We start from the raw sequence: 23,092 nt of genomic DNA on the forward strand, positions 1-23,092 counted from the left end.
TGCAATTGGCTTTGTACCAACATCTCTTAAGATATTCCACCTAAATGTTAGCATCAGCATGTGCACCAGGGTTTCCAAGACATATCCAAATGAATCAGATTCATACTGATTCCTATGTCACCTGCTGCTGCGCTTGCCCGTAGATTTTTTACGTCCCCAGCAGTCTTATGAATACAGAAGCTATATCATTTTTGAAAAAGGAACCACGTTTTTTGGCTAGTATTCCATGCGGTTCAACAAGTCTGGGAAGATCAGGCATGTCATTCATGCAGGTGGAGGAGATAACACACCCAGCTCCCCAATCAGTCTCCTCTGAGAGCGGGAGAATTTGTACGTCAAAGTGTGCTGATCTCCGGGAGATTAGACTGATCTCTGTAAAGTATCCGGAATATTGAGAATGACTACTGCTCTAACAACAAACAAATAAATGCGCATGCTTTTGCAGCCTTTATTTATCCATAAGAGTACATGTGTTTTTCCCAGCAAGCTCCAGCAAATTTACCTCAGGACATGGGTGTTTCGACAGTTGCAATTTATCATCAAAGTATATATGCAAGCCAGCAAGATCATTTGAATCTGCAGGTTTTTTCCCTTGCCATTTTTTATTAACTCCAGAGCCATTTTGTTTGGCATGAGACCCAAAATATTAGCGAAAGAAACTCCATCAAAAATATTCAATGTTTATTTTTTTCCCTTTCTGAAGATGCTGAGTATAGCTATATATAGATGTATTTATTCCCATTGCACCAGCCACATCATTTGTCATTAGAGAAATACATATAATCATCCCTTCTGATCTAACTGTTATCGCAGACACAAAAGAGAATTTAAATTCCGACACCCGACACCAATTGAAAAAGACTATCTATCTGTAATTGTACCAGTTGTGTCTGTGAAAGCTGCCAGTCAATAATCTATCATTGCTGCCCTCCACGTAATAGTGTCCACAAAGCACGGCACAATCCCACTGTAATAAACAGAGTAATGACGCCTGACAACGTCTACAATCTTGATTTATAAGGATAAGTCTGACGAATAACACTGATGCAGAAAGACTGTGCTGTGATGTACGCATGTGCATGTTTGCCCTCCTACGATGGTATCTGCCTTATTTTGAATGTGCTTGCATGTCCTGCTATGCATTTGTGTAACGTTGGGAAAGAAAGCTAGATTACACCTTATGTTCTCACCGGCCAAAGCAAAATCCTGCCATCTCTATTAGATGTTTGTCTCAAGGAGTCCTAAAGTTAATAGCCACCCCTTTAAAAAAAAAAAAAAATCCCGTTGCCATCAGAAGTGTATTTATTTGTCATACAAAACAGAAGTTGCATTACCTCCTATTCTAATGCAAATATATGAACACACTCCCTTTCTCAATCTGACTGATCATATCCACTAAAGGGATCACCACAGTGAGGGGACATTCTGGCGGTATCAATTGGCTGCTTGTCATCATTCCTGTAAGACAACAGAAAAAAGTCATACACTCTGAAATCCCCTCAATCCGTTGCTTGCTATAATTAGATACCCCTACCATGAGTCCTGTCAGTTTCCTTCAGGTAATAATTTCCATTTTGATAAGCCACCAGTAGTGACTGTTTTGCATTGACGCAGCCGAGGTATGTTAATACGCGGCGACCCCTGTGGTGTATGAATGCCGTAGGCCTCGCCCAGCAAGTGTGACTAAAGGATCTCCATACTGCGCCTGTGTCCTCAGGCAGCAAGAGGGTGTAATCTCAGCTTCAAGGTGACACTAAAGGCTGCACATTATTTTGGCTTCCCCCTTCATTTTGGGGCAGCAAAATCTGCCTCAACAAAATGGCCGATAATGTCCACCTTCTGACCTCTGTTTTTTGGCACAAATCCCTCCACAACACCGCCCACTACTAGAGTTAGTGCAGTACTCTGGCGTTCTCTCTCGACTGCTTCTCACCTCGTCCACTGTAAGGCTTCTTGGCTATCTCTCCACATTGGGGCTTGAAAAAAAAGATTATATGTTGTTAGGTGTCCAAATAAAAGCTATATGTTTGTTTTATTATCTCTCAATTCCAAATGGGCCGACTGGGCTCCTGGTCTCTGGGAATGAGGAGCCTGTCCATGCAATTGGGATTCCTTATTTGCTTTGTTTCAGTGGCATTGCATGTTAAGGGTAGGATAGCATAGGCGCCCTCTTGAACATTCAGTCATTGCATACAGGCCTTTGTCTAGCTAATGATAGGGCAGTGATTCCTTTGCATGTGATACTGACATTTAGACGCACAGTTAATGTTGTCCCTAACGTGTCTACTGGCTTTAGAATTCCTCGTTATCTCCACCCAAGACACAGTGTAATATGCTGTAGCATCAACTGACCTTGAGCTCTTGATCTTCTGCTGTAACCAAAGACCAAATGTATTTTTGTGTCAGACACACGGTGCATGCTGTTGACGGGTAGACTCTCCCCCGACTTTCCGTTTTTGTGTTTTCCCCAGTGCTATGAAAACTTTAAGAAAGGAAGTTTTTTTTTTGTGTATTGGCTCAGTGATTTGCATATTTCAAATTTCACTGGCAAGCCACAGCCAAAAGTGAGCAGTATTTGGCGGGTGGCTGGTGTTAGTTCCCTCATTGCCCTGACAGTGTTAGGTACTCAAAGGTGAACAGAGACATCTTCCTGTGGGGAAAACCTCATTCACTCAGCCCCTTCAGCTCCTGGTCCATTGGCTGACCTGAGTCCCGGGGAGAGAAGAGCACCGCCGTCAGGCACACTTTGATTGGGCATTTGCCCTTAAAAATACAGACCCTGTTCACTCTATTCAGGTTCCAACAATCTTTCCGATTTGAGACCAGATTAAAGCGGACACAAATCAAAGCTGAAAAACATCTAATAGTATTGATGCATACCCCTTTGTACACAGCTGCACTCTGGTACTGTCTATGCTGTTCGGACTTAGTTCTTTTCGTGGATTTGTTCAGTTTGATTTATTTCCTTTCATTTGTTTTCATGTGTGTCTTAAACAATGCTATACTTGGGAATGAATGGCATGCTTGGATGGGCTTGGGTGACATTTTTGGATGTATTGATTCCCTGGTGTCTGCCCAAGTGGATGGGGGCGCACCTGTGTTTGTCACTCATGCCATAGCGACACCCATGCATGTCTGTGTGAGGAATGGGCTGCCCTCCCACCTTTGTTGTTTCGTTAGGCTTTTTTTTTTGGACAAATTAGAATGCAGAGATATATTTCTGTACCTATATGATGGACTTTTTGCCTTTTTTTTCCAGTTCAACATGTTTTTTTTTGAGAATATCTCCTGTCACAATCGGACACAGCAGATATCTCAACCAAGAGGTCATGCTTCCATCAGATCGGGGCAGAACAGGTTACGATTCATTGATAGGTTTTTCAACAGATGTTTTGTAGCCATTTATGCTTCTAATGGAGGCATTTTACTTCCAATATATGGAAAATGTTATATTTTTTAGGGACAGACTCTTTGAATCTGCTATCGACCATTTTTTCTTGGTACATTTTATGCCCAATCAGTGTGCGAGTTTCTGTACCACAAAAGAGCATTTCCTCAAAGGTCAGCAATGAAGTTTTTGCCCTCAAGGTCAGGTTGTGTCTTGCCCAAGTAGTAACATAATTGACATTAACAGTGAATTACAGGACTTGCATGTAGAGTAGTACAGAGGAGGATAAATGAAAAGCTTTGGCTGCAGAAGGTCTCAATCCATGTTTGATTCCCTCTATAACTGTAATTGACTCTCTATGTTATAAATACTTTTAAATGTAAAGCAGAATGCTGGGGTTTATATAGCTAAATATGACATGGCTGTTAAAAGCCAGTCACAGTAGATGCGTTTTCACCTTGAGGATATTGTACATACTGCCAGATGGCCTTTATTTACTAACATGTTTGGTCCCTGCAGACTACATGTGATCATGCTGTGTGTACATTTTAGTGATTATTTCAGTGCCCAGGTCAGTAAATGTCAGTCCTCTGGTAAAAGTCCCCTCAGTCGGTGTCACCAGTCCGGGTGTAAATATGTGTGCCCTTAGTTTGTTGGTAAAAGTCAAAGTGTCCCATGCAACGATCATATGAATCCCATTTGGATCGACACGGTGTATTTTGGAATGCTACCTATCCTTGATGCCCACTCTCAGTCCCCACCCCCAACCCCCTACCACACCCCCCCACCCCTGAATCTCCCCCTCAGTTTCCACAGACACACCTCACATTCTGCCCACCCTACGACTTCTTTACATTTGCATTGAGGTGCAATGTTTAAAGCGGGGAGGAAGGGAGGTGTAGTTTGATTCTTGTTTTTAAGCCCCAGTGTGTGAGACCTCCAAACCCACTTTGAGCCATGGTCTTTTTTGTTTTGTTTTGATTCAGAACCACAGTCTCCTTATTCTATCTCCCACTTATGCCCTCCTCCTACTCCTCCTCCTCCTCCTCCTGCTCCTTCCCTTTCTCCGACCACCCAAACCCCTTCCCCTTTGCGTACTGTACAGTATGTCCGCGTGCCCATCCGTCACTGTCTCTCCCTCTGTTTGTCTTCTCGTCTGCTGTCTTGCTGCTTGAGTCTGTTTTGTTCTGCCTTGTGTCTTGTCTCTCGTCCCTGTCTTTCCTGTCTTGTCTATCTGTCCGTCTCTAAGTCAGCTCTTCCATTTAGTTTATCATTTTTTACTTCTACATCTGCACTACTTTGCTTCTCTCTCTCTCTTTGACGTTCTTTGCATCCCAACAAACATTTTGACATTTGTCCAGATTTAGATACTTTAGTTTGCAGCAATTGTTGAAAATGAGTTTAAAATAGTTAGTAGGAAGTCATAGACCTCTGTAGTAGTTGATAGTTGTATCTTTTTAATGAATTCATGAACCTAAATATTTACTTAAATATAAAACCTAAATATTATGTTGTTGTTTTGTTGTTAAAAATAAGTTAAAGTCCAAATAATTATTTGTTTATACCACAAGGTGGTACCTATAACCATCAGGCATGTAAAATGTCTCATTTTCATGTGATTTTTGAAGGGAGTTTGGCATTTGACCAAATAGCAATATGGGCAATCCCCAACTCATCTTGGCCTCGGCCGAGCAAAGACTTGTGTTGCTCACCTGAGATTCATATAGGCAAGGATACCCTGCATTAAATATCACTCTGAAACTTCCCTGCTCATGTAGTGTTGAACCTCTTGCATGACACTATATGTCAAGTGCTTGATGGGATGCGTTTCATGAACACACAGTGTTTTGCTAACTCATACTCTTTCACTTGCTAACTCTTGCATACTGTACACACGCACACTCATGCATATACCAACGCAGAAAATATATACATCTATGTATATACACATACACACATGCAAGCACACAGTACCTTTCACGCCCTCCCTCTGCGTCTCAGACTCATTATCAACCTCCTTCCACTCAACTCCTATCCATGAGATTTGAGGTCCTCCCTGTCTCCCTCTATTAGCCGTCATTCTGCCCTTGTGCATCTACCTTTCTCTTTCCCTTTCCCTCCATCTCTCTTTCGTGTTCTCTGGATTTCTACTCCCTGTTGATCCAGTTCTGTTTCTTGACTCCAACACTCTGTGATAGTAGACTCTCTAGCTACAACTAGTTATTTTTCTATGTATTTCTAGGCACACACCTTGTTCCTCAATACTTATTTTGTGTTAACTGGGACTGCGATGTGACAATGTGCCACCATCACATTTTGTCACATTTGCTGGAGAAAAACAAAGTTTACACAGCATTGAAGTGGGTTACCCCCCCTTCACCCTCCTCCAAACCTTCCCCTCTCTTTTTCTTCCTCTGTCACTCTTTGCTCCTCTGTTCCCTTTCTTCCTCTCCTCAGATGCTTTATCCTCTATCTTGTATTTCTTCTTTCCTCTCCAATCGTCTTTTGTCTGGGCATGCTAGCGACCCTTCAGTTATATTCCTCTATGCATTTTATCTCAATTTTGATATCTGATTTTGTTATCATTTACTCCTTAATTTACCTCGGTCTATTTATGCATGCTGTCTGTGAAACTGATAGCTGCATCTATCAATGGAACCGTGTCAGATCTTAATAAGGCTTTGTCCAGTGGATCTACCCTAAACCACAAAAATCTGATTAAAGTTTCTCATCTTTATAAGATATATTTATACGATATCTAGGTAGAAGAGACAGGCTTCAAGTGCAAACCTCCGCTAGAATGTGTTTAGAGATCTTGTAGAGATGGTCAATAGCCCAGTAACCCTACACTTCCTGTGCTGTGGGAGAAGCCTGTAATGGCCTACTTCCTGTTTGGCATGTGTGCCTGAGAGGACAGGAAGTTCCAGGTTGCCATGGTTTATGTGATAGCATTATCACATGGCCTTTACTACACACGTTCATACTTTGTGATCAGGTTATGCTGTAGGTGTATATATGTCAGCAAGTTCAGTTCCAAAGATGAGAAACTCGTAATAGATTTTTGTGTCTTTAATTGTGCTGTGATGGGTCAAATATTGGTCAATGGAACCTTGTTGCTATGAATCGTTGCTTTATTGTTAATCTACTTTGTTGTTGAAGCAGTTCTGTTAGTTTAGTTCCTTCTCATTATTTGTATATTGTTTTATGTTTTGAAAAGTCTACTTCTTTTCTTTTCTGTTTCAGTTCACATGTACCATGTTGAACCTTTTGTGTTAAGTATTTCCTTGAGAAGGGTCCATTTTCATCGGCCTCTCCTGTTACCTCTCTCTTTCTCTTTTTTTTGACTCCCTTGCCCTCTTTTGTCGTCCTCTCTCCTTCCTCATGCCTTCTCCCAGTCCGGCGGGTGCCTCCACGCTTCTCCATTCCACCGACGAGTCAGGAAATCATGCCCGGTGGCAGTGTGAACATAACATGTGTGGCGGTGGGGTCGCCCATGCCTTACGTCAAGTGGATGCTGAACTCAGAGGATTTGACACCAGAGGATGAGATGCCAGTGGGCAGGAATGTTCTCGAACTGAGCAGCGTCCGTGAGTCAGCCAACTACACCTGCGTGGCCATGAGCAGCCTTGGCATCATTGAAGCTGTGGCGCAGATCACTGTCAAATGTAAGAGATAACTGTGCTTGTGAAGAGGTGTATTTTAAGAGAAGATGAACTATTCATTAAGTCTGAAATGATTTACAAAAAACATCAGTTACAATGTGTGTTAATTTAATATCCTTGGGGAATTCAGAAGTTCTCCTTTTTTGATGCAAATTTCTTTGATTAGGCACTGTCATGATCATTTCTCCCCCTCTCCGTCATGTTTTGTCACCATAACAGCTCTCCCCAAGCCTCCAGGTACCCCTGTGGTTACTGAAACCACTGCCACCAGTGTGACCATCACCTGGGACTCGGGCAACCCAGACCCAGTGACTTACTATATAATCCAGTATAAGGCCAAGTCCCCAGACAGCAAGTATGAGACGGTGGACGACATCACCACTACACGTTACAGCATTGGTGGCCTCTACCCCAACACAGAGTATGAAATCCGCGTCTCAGCCGTCAACACAATTGGCCAGGGTCCTCCCAGTGAGCCAGTAGAAACCCGGACTGGTGAACAGGCCCCTGCCAGTCCACCACGAAACATTCAGGCCCAGATCATATCCCAAAATACCATGATGGTACGCTGGGAAGAGCCTGAGGAGCCCAATGGGCAGATCAAGGGCTACCGTGTTTATTACACCATGGACGATTCCCAGCCCATGAGCCTCTGGCAGATCCATAATGTCCAGGACAGCATCATCACCACTATCCAGAGCCTGGTTCCTCAAGAGACGTACACAATCAAAGTCCTAGCATTCACCTCTGTAGGCGACGGACCCTTCTCAGAGCCCATCCATGTCAAAGTACTGCAAGGAGGTAAAGATATTAAATCTGATTTTGTGTTAAAACTGAAATATTTTTTTCTTTCATTGTTATCGTCAAATTTAGTGTCTGGCAATCTTGCGTTCAATAGGCATCTATGCAAAGTTCAAACCAAACTAAGTTTAAACTAAGTGATACAGAAAATGGTGAATGCTACATTGTTCTGTGGCGTTCTGCTTAAGGTGAAGACTTTGACAGCCAATGAAGAACATCTTCAGCTGTTTTTGTGCATCAGCAGCACATTTTCCGAAAACTTTAGACAGACTGTGCCTGCTGCCAGGGAGACAAGTTTTCTCCCCTGCTGTGCAAGGTTCACCCACACATCTGCGGCCTCTGCAAATTATGACAAAAGTCTGTTTGATTATGGCAGTCAGAAAAAAAACAGCCACATTTGAGAAAGAGCAATATGAAAACTCTCCATAAGCTTCAGGAGGCTGAGCAAAATCACTCCACCATGCTCGGGCAAGGAGGCAGATCCAACTTCAGAAACCCCAGAATATGTAGAGCACTTGTACCGTGCTTGCCATCGGGGCACAAACTTTTGTACTTCACTATAATCTACTCCGCTCAATATTTATCTCTATCTAATCCTCTGCCGTTTTATGCCATTTTCCATTATGCTAATCATGTTAGTGCGTTGATAGAAAATATGCTATTTTATCAAGAAATCACTGAACAGGAAAAAGTACTTCATTAACGCATTCTTACGATTTTTTTTACGGTACCCCTGTCGTGTGTATAATATTAATTTCTTAACCAATTTCTAGTAACATTTCCTGCAACAAAGTCCTCTGCTGTGTTCTTCAGTTCCAGGTCAACCATCCAAATTTCAGGTCGGTGCTGTTTCTGATACCAGCATTGAACTGACCTGGGAAGCTGCCTATGACAAAGAAGGAATTGTAAACTATGAACTTCACTATATGGAAGACAGTTTTGGCACCCAGGTAAGACTTTTGGTGTTTCATATCGAATTTCGGTGCCTACCTTTTGTACCGAGAGGCGTACATCATGCCTTTCAACCCAAAATGTGCTTGAAACCACTTTAAATCACACTTGTAAATAACAATACTCTCCATCATCAATAGATGAAGAAAACATTTGGACCCGCATCTTCATATGTTGTGGAAAATCTCCGCCCACACACAAAGTACCACTTCTCTCTGGCAGCCATCTCTATCAAAGGCATCGGAGCCTTCACCAATGACATATCACAGAAGACCTTGCAAGCCAGTATGTAGCCCTTTATTCAGTCTTCTCTCATGTTGTTGTGGGTTAGCTAACAAAGTAAAGCAGTTAAATGATGTATGCCTTTACAAAATTGAATTCTGATGAGGTTTTGTGTTTTTTCCTTTCACTGGAGCTTGTGAACTTTATTTTCTCTAATGTCGACTGCATCGTCAACTTTGAACTATGACTGTGTTTTTCTCTGACACAATCAGGGTTCAAAGCTGATTCAGAAATGATGAACTACATGACAAACTGACTCTTAACTAATGTTTTGCTTAATTCTTGTTAAATCCTTGACCTTGATTTTGTTAACCTCTCTGCAACAAAATGATTATGGCATTTTCCACCTTAAGTTAAGTGCCATTTACACAACAAAAGGTTCATTTTGTGGCAAGTTACGGTTGAAATTAAGCTACAAATGGCTAAAGTGACCTTTTCAGTGTTTTACAACTCTTTCATTTGATAATTAATTTCATAAATTGCCTCTAGTGCCAAATATGCATGAGTGTACGCAACACTTTCAAACAAGTCAATTCTGCTTCGACTGACAATTGTGGCGGTTACTTATTTCCCTTTCACTTTTGTTCATATTTGCTTTTCCTTTTTCAACAGCAAGTGCACTTTCTTCCATGTAACCGAGACACAAAAAATGTCAGCTCTCCTCTAAGACCGCCAAGGCTCTCATATGAACTGTGTTCAGATTGGGGATGGGGAATTTGGGGTTGGGTTTAGTCATCAAAGAAGAAGAAAAAACAGTACACAAATGATTACTTCCAATTTATTCCAGTATATCAGTTCTGGACTTATTATTTTATTTTACAGATGGCAGGAACACAACTGAATTATATAAACCAGCCAACAGGAGTGATGACAACTCAGTAGTGCAAGTTGTAGAGAAAGAAAATACACACAGCTTATCCAATCAAATATCCAATAGTAGCTAAAGGACTGTTGTGATGACAGGGTATGAAATTCATGTCTTTTGGGTTTACACATCACACAAAGATTCACAATGATGTTGTGCATTGACATTCAATACATGAATGGTAAAGAACCTTGAAACGTAGCTAGATTCAGGGTATTAGGGACTGGTCTGATGTAGTCATTGTGGATCCTGCTGATAGTCACAGACAAAGATGCATGTATACATTCATCGTCAGAGTGGCTACCTTTATTGTCAATTACCTGGCAGAGGACCTTTACTGGGACATAGGAAAGCCATGGCGGTGGGAGAAGACCTCTTTTAACACATTTTCTGTTTCTACCAGTGCAACTTGTTGGATGTGCCCCCACAACTGGGCTGTGGGGGCTTTGGAACAACCACTTCACAGTTCTTTTTGGTACTGCTGGGCAGCAGAGCTACACAGGAGAGCGCCAGTTGCATGCGATATTCACTCCTACCCACTGGGGGTAATGCTGAGAACCTATCACTGCACCGTTGGTCTTTGATCAGTCCCGGCATGAAAATGATTTGTGTTCATTCGGCCCCATTTCTGTCTTGGCGTCTCTCGGGCGTCTGTGCACATCTTCACCTGTCGATGTGTGTTTGTGTTTTCCTCACCACTGTTTTTGCATCTGTTCTTGACCGGTAACCTGCAAGCTGATTGGATTGGATACACTCCTCTCTTTCTCTTACATCACCCTATTTCAGCTGTATGCTTCTCTCTTTGCTACTTGTTCCCCTGTGCAATGGAACAAAAGCTCTCCTTGGAATGGCTTGACGTCTCCTTGCTCACTTTATGTCCTCCTCCTTTTACGTTGAGTCTTTTGAAACAAAGTTTTGAGTTTGATTTTTTTATTTATTCATTTATTTCTATTTTTTTCTGGGTTATCTAAAATAATATTGGTTTGACATCACTCCAAACAGTAGCTTGCTGCTATTTTCATCCTTCTGTTGGGTTCTTGCACGAACCCAACGCCACTACAGCCACAAGCAACAACATCAGCAGCAGACAGCACTGACAAACTGGTGCCCGTTGAGCAAATATGGGGGAGAATAAGTCTAACTGGTGGCTTGTCTCAAGTCAACTGCCTCATCCATACAGTTACAATGGATAGAAAGGACAACTGTTCGTTGATAATTGCATCTGCCTGCCCACCACTGAAATGTGATACTACTGTCCTGGAAATTAGTGTGAATTTGTGTTCGGAGTAGAAATCAACTAAATAACTTTTGTGTCTAACATAAGAGCTCATTTCCATGACATGATTATCAAATACTCTTTGGGAAGGTTAAGCAGCCATCTTTACTTTTCTATCCATTCTACTTCTGTGGTTTCACCTTAGGCCTCATTGTCCCTGGTCTTTCTCAGCCAATGTTGTTTTTAGGTTTTTATCTCAGCTCAAGCAAGCGTAAGATACGTCCATTGGTTTCTCACTGCTGAGGTCAGAAGAGTCACAGACTAAGTCAGACAAAGCAAAAGAATTCCCACATCACAATAAATAACTTGATTTCCTGGATCCTTTGAGGTAAGTGATTGAGTGGTTTAGGGATTCAGTCTGCCGTTTGTCAAAAAACCTTCACTAATTAATTCAATTAACAGCTGTTGGTTTGCAGTGCTTTTCTGATACACCAATATCGAAATTGGAAGCATAGAGTAAGCATTCTTTACACATGATACGGTTAAATTTAAAAATGACGTGTCTTCTGTTTGGCTTCTCATACGAGTCAGGAATAGCAGCATCTCTATATCTCTATGCATCCAAGTCAGAGAAGAGCCCTGGCACATACATAGCTTGAATGAAGTGCCTTCACAGCGTAGTGTAACATAGACAGTATAAACTGTCCTCCTTTTGGAAAAACACCAGAAAAAAAGGCACATTGTATAAACAGGGAGCACATCGACCACACATGAACATACACGGTGCAAAGAAACACAATGGCCTCAAGTTTAAGGGCAGTAAACTGACATAAGCCAGACTCCCGAGTTCTGTGCAGTCACTTTGGGAGTTGCACACACAGACACACATGCATTTAGAAAGCCCCCTCACATACACAGTATGTAGAATCATTTCACACAAGAAGCCCTAGTTTCTTGACTGAACTAGCTGCACAGAGATACATTTGGAGATGAATGATATGTTAAGGAAGGATCACAACATACTCAAATGAAAGTGAAATAAGCTACAATAAAATAATAACCGATACCGGTTGGATTATTTTTTTTCAAGAGCATATTACAGAGCAATGAGTAATGAATATTGTTTCATTGACTTTTGCGCCATGTTCTCACAGCCCTACAGAACCATTTCAACCTGGATCTGATCCAAATACAGTGTCAGGCAGACTGAAACCCTTTTCCACAAAGTAAAAAGAAAGACAGACGGACAACATGATTCCACTGTTTATTGTCCATTTTCTGTGGTACAAAATGTTTACAGATTGTTGAAGTCTGTGCTCGGTCCTAGCAGCAGTACCAGGGGCTCTTGTCATGGGGGCTACTCTGTCAAGAACTCGTGAAAATACACTGAAAAAATAATGAATACTGATGGATCTCAGTCCTTATTCGCTTCATGGTGAGTGACGCCAAATAACTCCTCAAATCAAAGAGGACCAAATTCATTTCATTGGCTTTTCTTGTTTAATATTAAAAACAGGCTGAAATAAACTCACGAGATGTAACTGGCAACTGTAGCCCTCATTCAGAAGCAAGGCCTCTTGGGGTATGCTGCCATAGCGGACCGGGTTGAGAGACTTATTTTTGTGAGAACATTCAGACGTGGCCGGAGTTGGTCCACAACCCGAGAGCTGGGAGGGCTCCCAGTGTTCTTTTAGCTGTTACCCAGTTGCAAAGCAGGACGTAAGATGGACCCTGTGAGTGGATGCTAGGGGACTGCAAGGCCCCGGAGTGGCAGATAAGAATCCCATTTCATAGCGTCAGAATTAATTTCATGCTTTGTGATGAGCTATGAGCCAGACCCCTGGATTGTCAGGCTTTGTTACACATTTAGATTATACCTAGAACCTCCCAGTAGCTAGTCAAGTGCTATCTCTCAAATTAAAGTGGCAGATTTTAAATCCTCTGTATTTAGCCAAACAAGCAGTTTAGCCCCCCCCCCCCCCACACTTACTGTAATTGCAGGAGGTTTTTAGATATATTGGAATATCTGTGTGAGCCACAGCACGGCCATTTGGCAGTGGGGGGGGGGGGGGGGATTAATTCCATAATGATCTACAAATATGAACATCCTGTCATTCGAAGGCTTCTAATGAAAATACAATTCAAATGCAGACATGTGCTTATAGTCTGATAGCAAAAGCATTGGCAATCCGTGTCATTTTAAGAATTGACAACAGACACCGAGTAATGGCCTGTGTAGCTAAACTGTTAGCAATGTGAGCCATTTATAGCCACTGAGGATGTTGCACTAAAAGCACGTTTAATCTGAAGGTAGTCATGATGATTAGGTATGCCACCAGCACTTCACATCACAGACTTTATACCCAGAGCTCTTCACATCACAACAGACTAAAAAAAGTCAATTGGTGGATATGAATGCAGACATGACTAATTATTTGTCAAATAGCATTTAGGAAACTCTTTCAGGTAAGCTTCAAAAGAACCTCCAGAAAGGCATTAGCTGAGTTTCTTCTTTTGTGGTTTTAGTTCTTCTATCCATAATCCTACCATTGGCCTTCATGGGATATACACTTTATTAAAGCTGGGCCTCTGCCAGTCTTAAAGCGTTATCAGGCATGAGGATGTCTGTGCACTGTGATAGCCTGGCCCCTGTCAGATTCACAGCCCTTTTTCTGCACCACAAAGATTGAGAACTGAGCAATCATTCTTGACGTGGAGTTTGCAAATACAATATGAGAGGAGGAAAGAAGCTGAAAGGCTCAAAATCCAGTAAGACCGTAAGTAAATAAGCCCATTGGACACAGAGAAGGGCTTGGGAACTGTGGCTGAGGTCCTGCCCTATTTGTTGTGTGCTGGAACATTCACTCTTCACTGGGAGGAGGCCTTTCTCATAGTCAGAACCCCTGTTTTTTTATTTTCTTATTTTTTTAAAGCCGGTCTACCCAAAGTGACACTGCAGTCAGAACACTATCGTTAAAGTTTTATGAATTCAGTAATACAAGCTTTCCGTCTTGCTTCCTCTATTCTTGTGTCTTGGCATTCTTGAAATGGCAGGAAGCTTTACAGGAAACCTAAACACAAGGCTATGAAATGGGATTTATTTGAAAATAAATAATGCGGATGGTTGTCAGTGTATATGGCCAAGTGCAGAAGAGCAGAATATCTTGGGAGTGAGCTTTCCCACTATGGCTTCCCTCTCTCACAGTCTTGTGGACCCTCCGGCCCAAAGATACATGAGTATTAAGCAGCCCTGGCTACAGCACAGAGCCAACTCTCTCCCTCTCAATAACCCCAAAATTAACTCTCAATAAGTCGTAATTAAAGCTATTATTTACTAATTTGAAAAGGGGAATAGATGTCAACACTTCTGGCATGCTTTCTGAGAGGGAAAGTGTTGCAGTTCACTGACTATAGAGTAAGCACGCTCTGCTAGTCAGGTGCTGGTGGTAAGAAAGTCTTAAAAATGTAGTATTTGTGGGAGTCAGGTACGTATGATGCAAACAATGCTTGTGATTTCTTTTTGTTTGTTTGTTGTTTTTTTGGAAGTTAAATGTTATATTTTCAGTTCATGCTGAGTATCTTGTTTTTTTCATGTTTTTTCATGAGTTGTCATTTTGAACCTTAACTGTCGTTGTGGTTCTTTCTTTCGAGTCACCCGGGTTACAGAGAAATTCATTTCCCAGTACCCTCCTTCAGTTCATAATTTATTTCTTCAGCCTTTGTTTTTTGGAATGAGAACATGCTCCTTGTTTCCATGGGTTTCATTTGAGTTGATTTCCTAATTTGCTGGGTGTGGAATGCCTTTTTTGTGATGGTATTTCATTTTTTTCTGGGATTATTGTGCTATTTCTACCTTACATAACAGACAGAAATGTAATAATGAATTGGGTTTGTCACACCAAGATAGAGGGAATATATTATCACAAAAAAAACAGGGATAGAGGAAACCCGACTTGGATAGAAATATTTTCATACATGTCCTTTTATCCGTATAATACCAAACTCTGGATGAGAAGTGAAACGTTTTATCGCTCCCTGCACAGCACACTCTCTGGACGAGCACAGACTGTGTAAGAGCTTGGCACAGATTAGAAGCGAGAGGCATTGAATTTGATTTAGAAAGTTCACAGATGTGTAGGTTTTAATATGTTTTGGAAGAACACTTCAGACACAAATAACAGCCACTGTGTTGGAAAGCTTTCATACTGTTACAAATTAAAAAAGGACTACACTACCTCCCTGCTAGCTTATACTTAGGAACACATACCTTGTTTTAGTTTATGCTCATTTGGCTGAGTTCTGGTACAAAAATCATCTCAGTAAGATGAACCTGACAATGTGTCAGAGAAATCTTTATCTAATAAATGTTAGATAAAATAAAAACAAATACAATTTAATGTATTCATCTTTTTTATGCTGGTTTCATGGACATGGCAATATGTTATTAATCCTCATGTGGATAGTTGAGTGACTTAGTTGCAATAATTGCAGAGACGCTGAGGGAGAAAATTGAAGTTATTTTAGTGATCAGAACTTACCTTGTTGCTAGTTTTTTTTTCTTTTTTTTCTAAGGACTAAAGCCTGAGCTCAGTGCCTGAAAAATAAAATGCACAATGGAAATGTTCAACCCTGCCCTTTTGGCACTGCACCATGAAACATTCAGAATAGTGAGTACAGGCTTAAACTAGGATGACATGAGCAAGACAGTGCCCCACCTCCTGTATTGTCATACATATTGGGAGTAAGGCTGTTTTTGCAACAGGATAAATTAGTTTTGTGGTAAATCCAATAATTTCTTGAAAAAGTCAGACTGCTGGGTTAATTTCATCAGTAGCAGTATTATGTCAGTGCTCAAGCAGAAATTCAACCCCATGATACTTTTGATACCTTAATGCCAGAAATCTTGTACCAGAACCAAATGTTTGCTTGTCCAGCGAAGGGTAGCCAACTTGATTCATTATTACAAAAGCTGGTGCCATTCTCCATGTATACCTCTTGGTGTTGACATTTGCTTGATGATTTTTATTTTAAACATATTTTGCCTAAGTCTTTGTTTTGCTTTTTTTTTGTTTGAATTACTCTTATTGTTTTTTTTATCCTTTTATCATTTTCTTTATCTCTCCCATCTTTTTATTTTTTTGTTTTTCACCCCTACCTTCCCCCTTCCCCGTCCTCCTCGTCCTCGACCCCCTTCCTTCCTGTCCTTTCCACCTCACCAGAGCCCTCAGCCCCCCCTCAAGACATTAAGTGCAGCAGCACCAGCTCCACCGCCCTGCTGGTAAGTTGGCGCCCCCCGCCTTTGATGAGTCAGAACGGTGTCCTGGCGGGGTATAGGGTGCACTACCAGGTGGTGGGCCTGTCAGAAGGCGGCAGTGACGACGGGGAGCCCCTGGAAGAGCCCACAGTCCCTGCCACTGAAGAGCAGGTGCTGCTGCAGCGATTGGAGAAGTGGACCCAGTACCGCATCACTGTGTCCGCCTTCACTGTGATCGGGCCAGGCCCTGAGAGTGAGCCCCTGATCTGCCGCACAGACGAAGACGGTACATGAATCTCTAATGTGTGGAAGCTAAAGTTAATGTAGAAGTAAAGGTATTGTTGTTAGTTACATGGGGAGTAGTGTGCCCTTGGTTGTGAATGTTTGTGGATGTATGTGTGTGAAGAAATTGTATCCAGATACTCAATACATTTTAACCAACTACAACTGTGTAAACCATATGATAGGAAAACACTTCAAAGAGATAACACACTTGGGAAATCAAGTGTGTTGCTATTTAAGCATAACTAACCAAATATAATTCATAATGGCTGCCACATCCCATATCCTGCCTCTATCTGTAGGCTTTTAACAGCATCCCATTGCTCAGCTGAGAGTCATAAGCATTTATGAGTGCTGTACACTGCAAGGCATTACCGGCCTGTGCATTAGGGTGTTAACAGTAGGCTGGAGGTTAAACAAGCAGGTGTGTGTCCACTAAGGTTGCAATTCACATCCCCTTATTTTAAAACATAGTTGAGGATGCAAAAAACTAAATTATATAAACAAATAATTTGACAAATAAATACAATTTCACAGTGCTGGACATTTAATACACTTTCCTTTACATCTACAACCACTCTGTACCACGCAAAGGTTGCAACAGAAAGGCGAAGAAAGGATAACATGACATAGCTAAGCTGGTTGGCAAAAAATAAATGAGAATAGTTGAACTATAAAATGCATAAACTGACAAGAAAAGATGTTGGCATGTCACAGCACATCTGAATCATTGACGGATGGCTGGCGTTGGTTTCTATTCTCCACGATCCATTTCACATCCATTACCACAGCATTTTACGCATTTTTCTGACACTGATGTGCAACGAGAGCAACAGTGGAGACGAGCTTAAATTGACACCGTACCTGTTTTAAAAGACGCCAGTATCATGATTTGAACGCCACAGTGCACTGACAACGGCTATAACACATTTTCTGGTGTCATTACAATAATATCATGTGACAGACAAGTGCCAGGTAAAGAAATAGGAGTCGGGGCTAAAAGGTAGAGAAGATTTTGGTAATAAACAAGATTGGTGCATGATCCTGGGGAAGGTGGGGGAAATGGGGTTGTGATTTAGGGGAGAAGAAGAGGACTTGAAGTGTTTGTGGACGAGTAAATGGAAGCAGTTTGAGTGGAAGAGTTCTATTAATGGCACATCCATCTCAGAAAGGGCCAGTCCGTGGCACACCGAAAGGCCTAGAAGCAAGGCCTTCCATAAAGGCCTGTCATTATGACTGAGAGCTTCCCACTGATGGCTGACAGACACAAATTGAAAAGGTGGAGACAGGAGAAAGTGGCAGTTTGCGCGTGCGTGTTGCGGGAAGACACTGAGGTTTTTTTTGTGATTGTTTTTATTAAGATTTCATGGATAATTTGTGTGCATGTATGTATCAGGGGCTTATTAATGTCATGTGGGCCTCTGTCGTCCTCCATTTCACTGAGACACAGTACTGTTTGTTTATTGCACTTGGTTCATAAGGAACCTCTACTTTTCCATATCCCCACTCATATCTCAAAATACATAAAACTAAATTATTCTGATTTGAGTTTCTGTTTTTGTCACCCGCAGTTCCTGGGGCTCCTCCAAGGCGAGTGGAGGTGGAGGTCCTCAACTCCACAGCACTAAAGGTGATGTGGCGCTCCCTGACGCCAGGCAAGCAGCACGGTCAGATCCGTGGCTACCAGGTACACTATGTACGCGTGGAAAATGGCGAGTCACGGGGCCCACCCCACATCAAAGACGTCATGCTTGCCGATGCCCAGGTATGACCATCTCTCAGCTACTGTAGAACAAGTCAGCTACATCAAAGAATTCTTAATTCCACCTAAAAGCATGCTTTTACCATGCGTCTATGCCGTTCTTTCTCACAATATATTGCAATGGTCTGCCTTTCAATCTCATCTTTAATCGTGATACAAATAGACAATAAAGCCGATTAAAGCAACACAGCTACACTTGATGCATTTTTAAAACTTCAGAGGACATTTCAAAGAAACTTTGCCCAACTTTCTTTCTCATGTAGACTGCAAATTGTGGACTTCCTCCTCACTGCTTTGCAAATATTGCTTGAGTGTGGGAAGCGATATGGATGCTCTTCCCCGTTGGATTTTATTTCATATTGCTATATTATTTTCCCCTCAGCCCACAGCACAAGCTGTAATCAAAGCTTCACTCATGCTGTCCTCCCTCTGCTGCCTCTATGGCTTTTATTAGGAATGTCTAGAACCCTCCTTTATAGCAACATCTGCCATGAAATGTCTGATTGTGTGCTTGTATCAAATGCGAAGACTCTAAGAAAATGCTGATTGTAGTATTCTGTGCCTTCTGGGGGGGGAGTAAAATTGGCATGAAAACATTTCACCAAAAATCAGCATCCACTGACAGCTAGACTGGTAATGGAACCCTGTTTGATGGCCTTTTTTTTCTTTTTCACAAAACTTGTTGGAGGAATTCTGTCAAAATGAGACTTTTGTGCACAGTAGCAATCATCCAAATGGAAATTTTAGCCTTGAACCATAAAGTAAACAACACACAAAAGAATGGTTGCATGCAGTTCTACATATTTTGAGAATGAATGAATCAAAATCAATTTTTTTTTCCACATGAAGGAAGAAACGCCACCAGCATCACATTGACATTTTGGTATTTAGCTGACCACAAATTCGTAGAGTAGAATGAGCTTAAATAACTTGATTAAAAGGTCCAAGCAATGCATGCAACCAGCAGTATATTTTTTAGTTGATATTCTTTTTAGTATATTTAAAAATGACCTCATCATTAAACCCTTAAAAGCTACAGTACATCTTGATATGAATACTAGCTGTAGCTATCAATGATTTGAGGTAATACTGAGGTAACGTAATGTTAGCCGCCCAGTAGCATGGTTAAACATCTCCAGGCCCCACAGGCAGACCTATACAACTCTCTGCTGCTCAGTTCCAGCTGCTCCTCACAACATAACCTTCAAACAGCTTCCATCTTTCCTGACCTTGCAAAACCAGTGCTCCCAAACCTCTTATGCCCCCCGTCTCTCACAATCCTATTTATTCCCTTTCTCTTCTTTCTCTTTCTGTAAAAAAAAAAAAAATATCACTTTCTCTCCTGCACTCTCCTCTTTGGCGGGGGGGTTAGTGGGAAACGGACGATACAGCTGAATATGTGAGTATGAAGTATTGCCTGAGTGCTTTTTGTAGCTGAAAGGGTATAAAGAGTGGGTATTGCATCAACCTGGTTGGCTTCACAGTCTACACAACGCTTCCAATCTTTATTAAATAAGTTTGGATAACAAAGTGGTTCAGAAGTTTCACCTCAGCCGTCTGGCCAGCCAACCTCCGGACTATCTCTGTATGCCGCTAAGGAAAAAAAAAAGGACAAACTTCTATTGCTTGCTAGCTTCAACAAAACGAGGGCTGATGCAATATCCACTGCCCACTGTGCCTGGAATGCTAATGCTATTTGTGTCCTGCTGTGTGTTGAAACAGTATGTGTTGTCTTGTGCTCTGGTGGTGTGTATGTGTTGTTTTTTTTCCTTTATTGTGTGCGTTTTTAAGCCATATTTGTTTTTAGAATATCTGTGCTGCCCTAAGTTCAAACTTTTTTCGTATGTCTTTTATTCAAAATATTGAGACGGTAGTTTACATAACGGTCACATATGACCGTTGAAACCTACCGCAAACTCCTTATTACATCTTTGATGATCAATCTCAAGTGCAACAAATTGTCCCCTTATTTTGCATCCAGATGTGAAACCCAGTCCATCTGCATTACGTGAATACCATGTCAAGTACTAGACAGTACTTATAGCTCATTTACCTTTATTGACCTCCCCCATCCCTCTGCCAACCTGTTAAAATCCTCATTCTGCATTCGTTCAAACCTGCTGCCCTGAAAGATTCATTAGAATTGATCGGAAGCCTCTCTTTGAAGAGGACTCAAGGAAACTTAATGGCTAAGGTAAAAACTGCCAGCGAATGGGCAGGATGTATTCAGCATGCATTTATCACAAAGTTAAGTTGTTGATTGGAATATTGCAAAAGGAATGAGGGCGCTACTTCCATTTACATACCTAATGTCCCTCCTCCACCTTGGCAACTCTAACAATTAACTTAATGGAACAGTCTCCCATTACTCAGGGGGAAGCATTACATTTAATGCATGCCTAGTGAACACTGAGGACCAGGAGACACATAGATTAACATCCTGTATAAAGCAGTTTGAGCTGCTTGAAGGGGGGTCAAATCATCAAAAATTCAAGACACATTTTGACATTTTCCTGTCCGTCTCTTCCCTGTCTCCCATAGGAAATGGTCATTGGAGGACTCAAGCCAGACACCACTTACTCCATCACGGTGGCAGCGTACACCACCAAGGGGGATGGAGCCCGGAGCAAACCCAAACTGGTGGTGACCAAAGGGGCAGGTCAGTCCAAGGATCAATTATTTATTTGTTGCTTTGTTTACTGAAAATATGTTCATGCAGCACTAAAGGTAGCGTATTATTGTTCAGCCTGTGGCTGAGGGGTACCTTATCATTGCCATCCAGCTGCTACTGCTAGGCGGACATCTCTGCCTTTGATTAACATTGAAGGGATCCTCATTTACAGCCACATTGCCGTGCCTTTATTGGGCCAAACCTATTCGGAAGATTTGGAAAAGCAGACATGAATAAAGGCAAATTTTGACATTTATATAAGTGTATTCGGCATCCTTATCAAATGTCTTATATTAAGACATTTGTTTCAGTAAATAAATGTTTTGTATCTCAGTCTTTTATTCAAAATGAATCATTCTGAGGTACATTTGGCTTCAAGAACAGTTCAGTCAGTTGCATTGATGTTTGCTTTTACCAGGGCAGTATTTATGATTTGAATCATGTTCAGAAGACTATCCTCAGATTTTTAGAGATCAAGGCGGTGATATGAGGTACGTGGTAGATTTCTCAGACAGATTATGACAGCTTGAAAACCCCTGTTGAGTCGTTGGTTTGAGCTTTAAGGATACAATACTGGAGGCTAATGCCTGCACACTACAAAGCCTTGTCTTCTTCAGTTTTTTCCGTGGTTATCACCGGCAAGCACGCCACTTGAACCGGGCCACCAGAGCCTGTTTTGGAATAGCAGCTACCAGTTACCGTGAACATGATCTGAACCTGTGAAGCAGGCTGCCTGCAAATGTGAAAGCCTTCCTCGAGAGAACTGGAGGCACCAAGCCAAGATTGGAGCGTCCTTTTTGTGTGAGCATCTGTGTCAGTCAGCTTTGGGAGGCTCCAGAGAGCCAACATGTACATAACTGCGCACATGTAGTGCGTGTATGTATACACACACACACACACCTACATATTTACCTAGTCACTCTCACATACTCATGAGCACTTGCAGTCTCCACCACCGATCTCACAAATACGTTATATGCAGACCCATACTGTGGCACAATCATGAAACAAAACACACCAATGGATACACACATATTGGGGCGTTCTCGCAACCCAACACACACACCCACACATCCCAGATCCCGACAGGTGTGTGTGTTACAGGTGTCAGGGTAGTGTGACGCTGCCAAAGGGGCTTGAGTGAGTGCTGACACTCTCCGTCCTCCTGTCAGGGTTGGCTGACAGATATGCCAGTCTAGCACACTCTGTCTGTCCCTCAGAGGGAAAGCCTCTCCTTTGTATTACTGAAGTGTAAAGAAATGGTTTATGCCAGGGGGCCAAGATAAATGGAAAAAAAGGAAAGGGTGAGAGGTGGGGAGAAGCCGTTTTCAGAGATGAAGTGGTTGTCCCTCTTGTTCTGATCGATGCCAGGATGACCTGGTGCAGCTATTCTCAACCAGTGGCCCGCTGGTGGGCCTCAGAGCACCATCTAGTGGGACGCATGGGTACTGCCAAGGGAGTAGATTCAATACAAATATATATTTTTAGTAATTTACAAATTTTACATTTGCCATGTTCGTGTTCATACTGGACAAGGAAGCACCACGATTTTTGGAGAAGTGCCGTCTGCTACCTTTTGGCGCCAATGTAAAAGAATTGGGCTTATCACACATGATGCGCCGAGGCGTGGAGGTCTGTGGCCAGCTCGCGATCTTCAGCGATAGTTTTGGTGCCGGGTCTATTTTATTCTGCATGACGCAAGCGAATCTGGCAAGATAACACACAAATAATCCACTGTAAATGATAAAAACGATATATTAAATGTGATATAAATGATCTAATAGTAGTGTCACTGCTGTTTGTCATTGTGGTTTATAAATTAAGTCCTTATTCCATATATTTGTCAGGTGTGTCTAAACAGAGAGCGAGTGCAACGAGCAGACACACAAGCAGACAAACAGACAGACAGACAGAGAGAGAGAGAGAGAGAGAGAGAGAGAGAGAGAGAGAGAGAGAGA

The 23,092-nt window shown here is 41.9% G+C and overlaps 1 protein-coding gene across 17 annotated transcripts in view; it reads left to right on the top strand.

Annotated features, from left to right (window-relative positions):
• ptprsa (protein tyrosine phosphatase receptor type Sa) overlaps positions 1-23,092 on the top strand; it is a 178,756-nt gene that overhangs the window by 105,931 nt on the left and 49,733 nt on the right. For 9 of the 17 annotated variants that reach the window (XM_031859728.1, XM_031859727.1, XM_031859735.1 and 6 more), the window contains 8 exons: positions 6,784-7,053; positions 7,270-7,851; positions 8,665-8,801; positions 8,943-9,087; positions 16,385-16,705; positions 18,273-18,466; positions 19,836-19,862; positions 21,005-21,122. In XM_031859728.1, the coding sequence (XP_031715588.1) occupies positions 6,784-7,053; positions 7,270-7,851; positions 8,665-8,801; positions 8,943-9,087; positions 16,385-16,705; positions 18,273-18,466; positions 19,836-19,862; positions 21,005-21,122 (1,794 nt within the window). The remainder of the gene's footprint in view (positions 1-6,783; positions 7,054-7,269; positions 7,852-8,664; positions 8,802-8,942; positions 9,088-16,384; positions 16,706-18,272; positions 18,467-19,835; positions 19,863-21,004; positions 21,123-23,092) is intronic. The other 8 variants (XM_031859733.1, XM_031859737.1, XM_031859738.1 and 5 more) reach the window with 2 other exon arrangements.

This window comes from Anarrhichthys ocellatus, unplaced genomic scaffold (genome assembly GCF_004355925.1).
Source record: "Anarrhichthys ocellatus isolate YVR2014 unplaced genomic scaffold, GSC_Weel_1.0 scaffold22, whole genome shotgun sequence".
Classification (NCBI taxonomy): Eukaryota; Metazoa; Chordata; class Actinopteri; order Perciformes; family Anarhichadidae; genus Anarrhichthys; species Anarrhichthys ocellatus.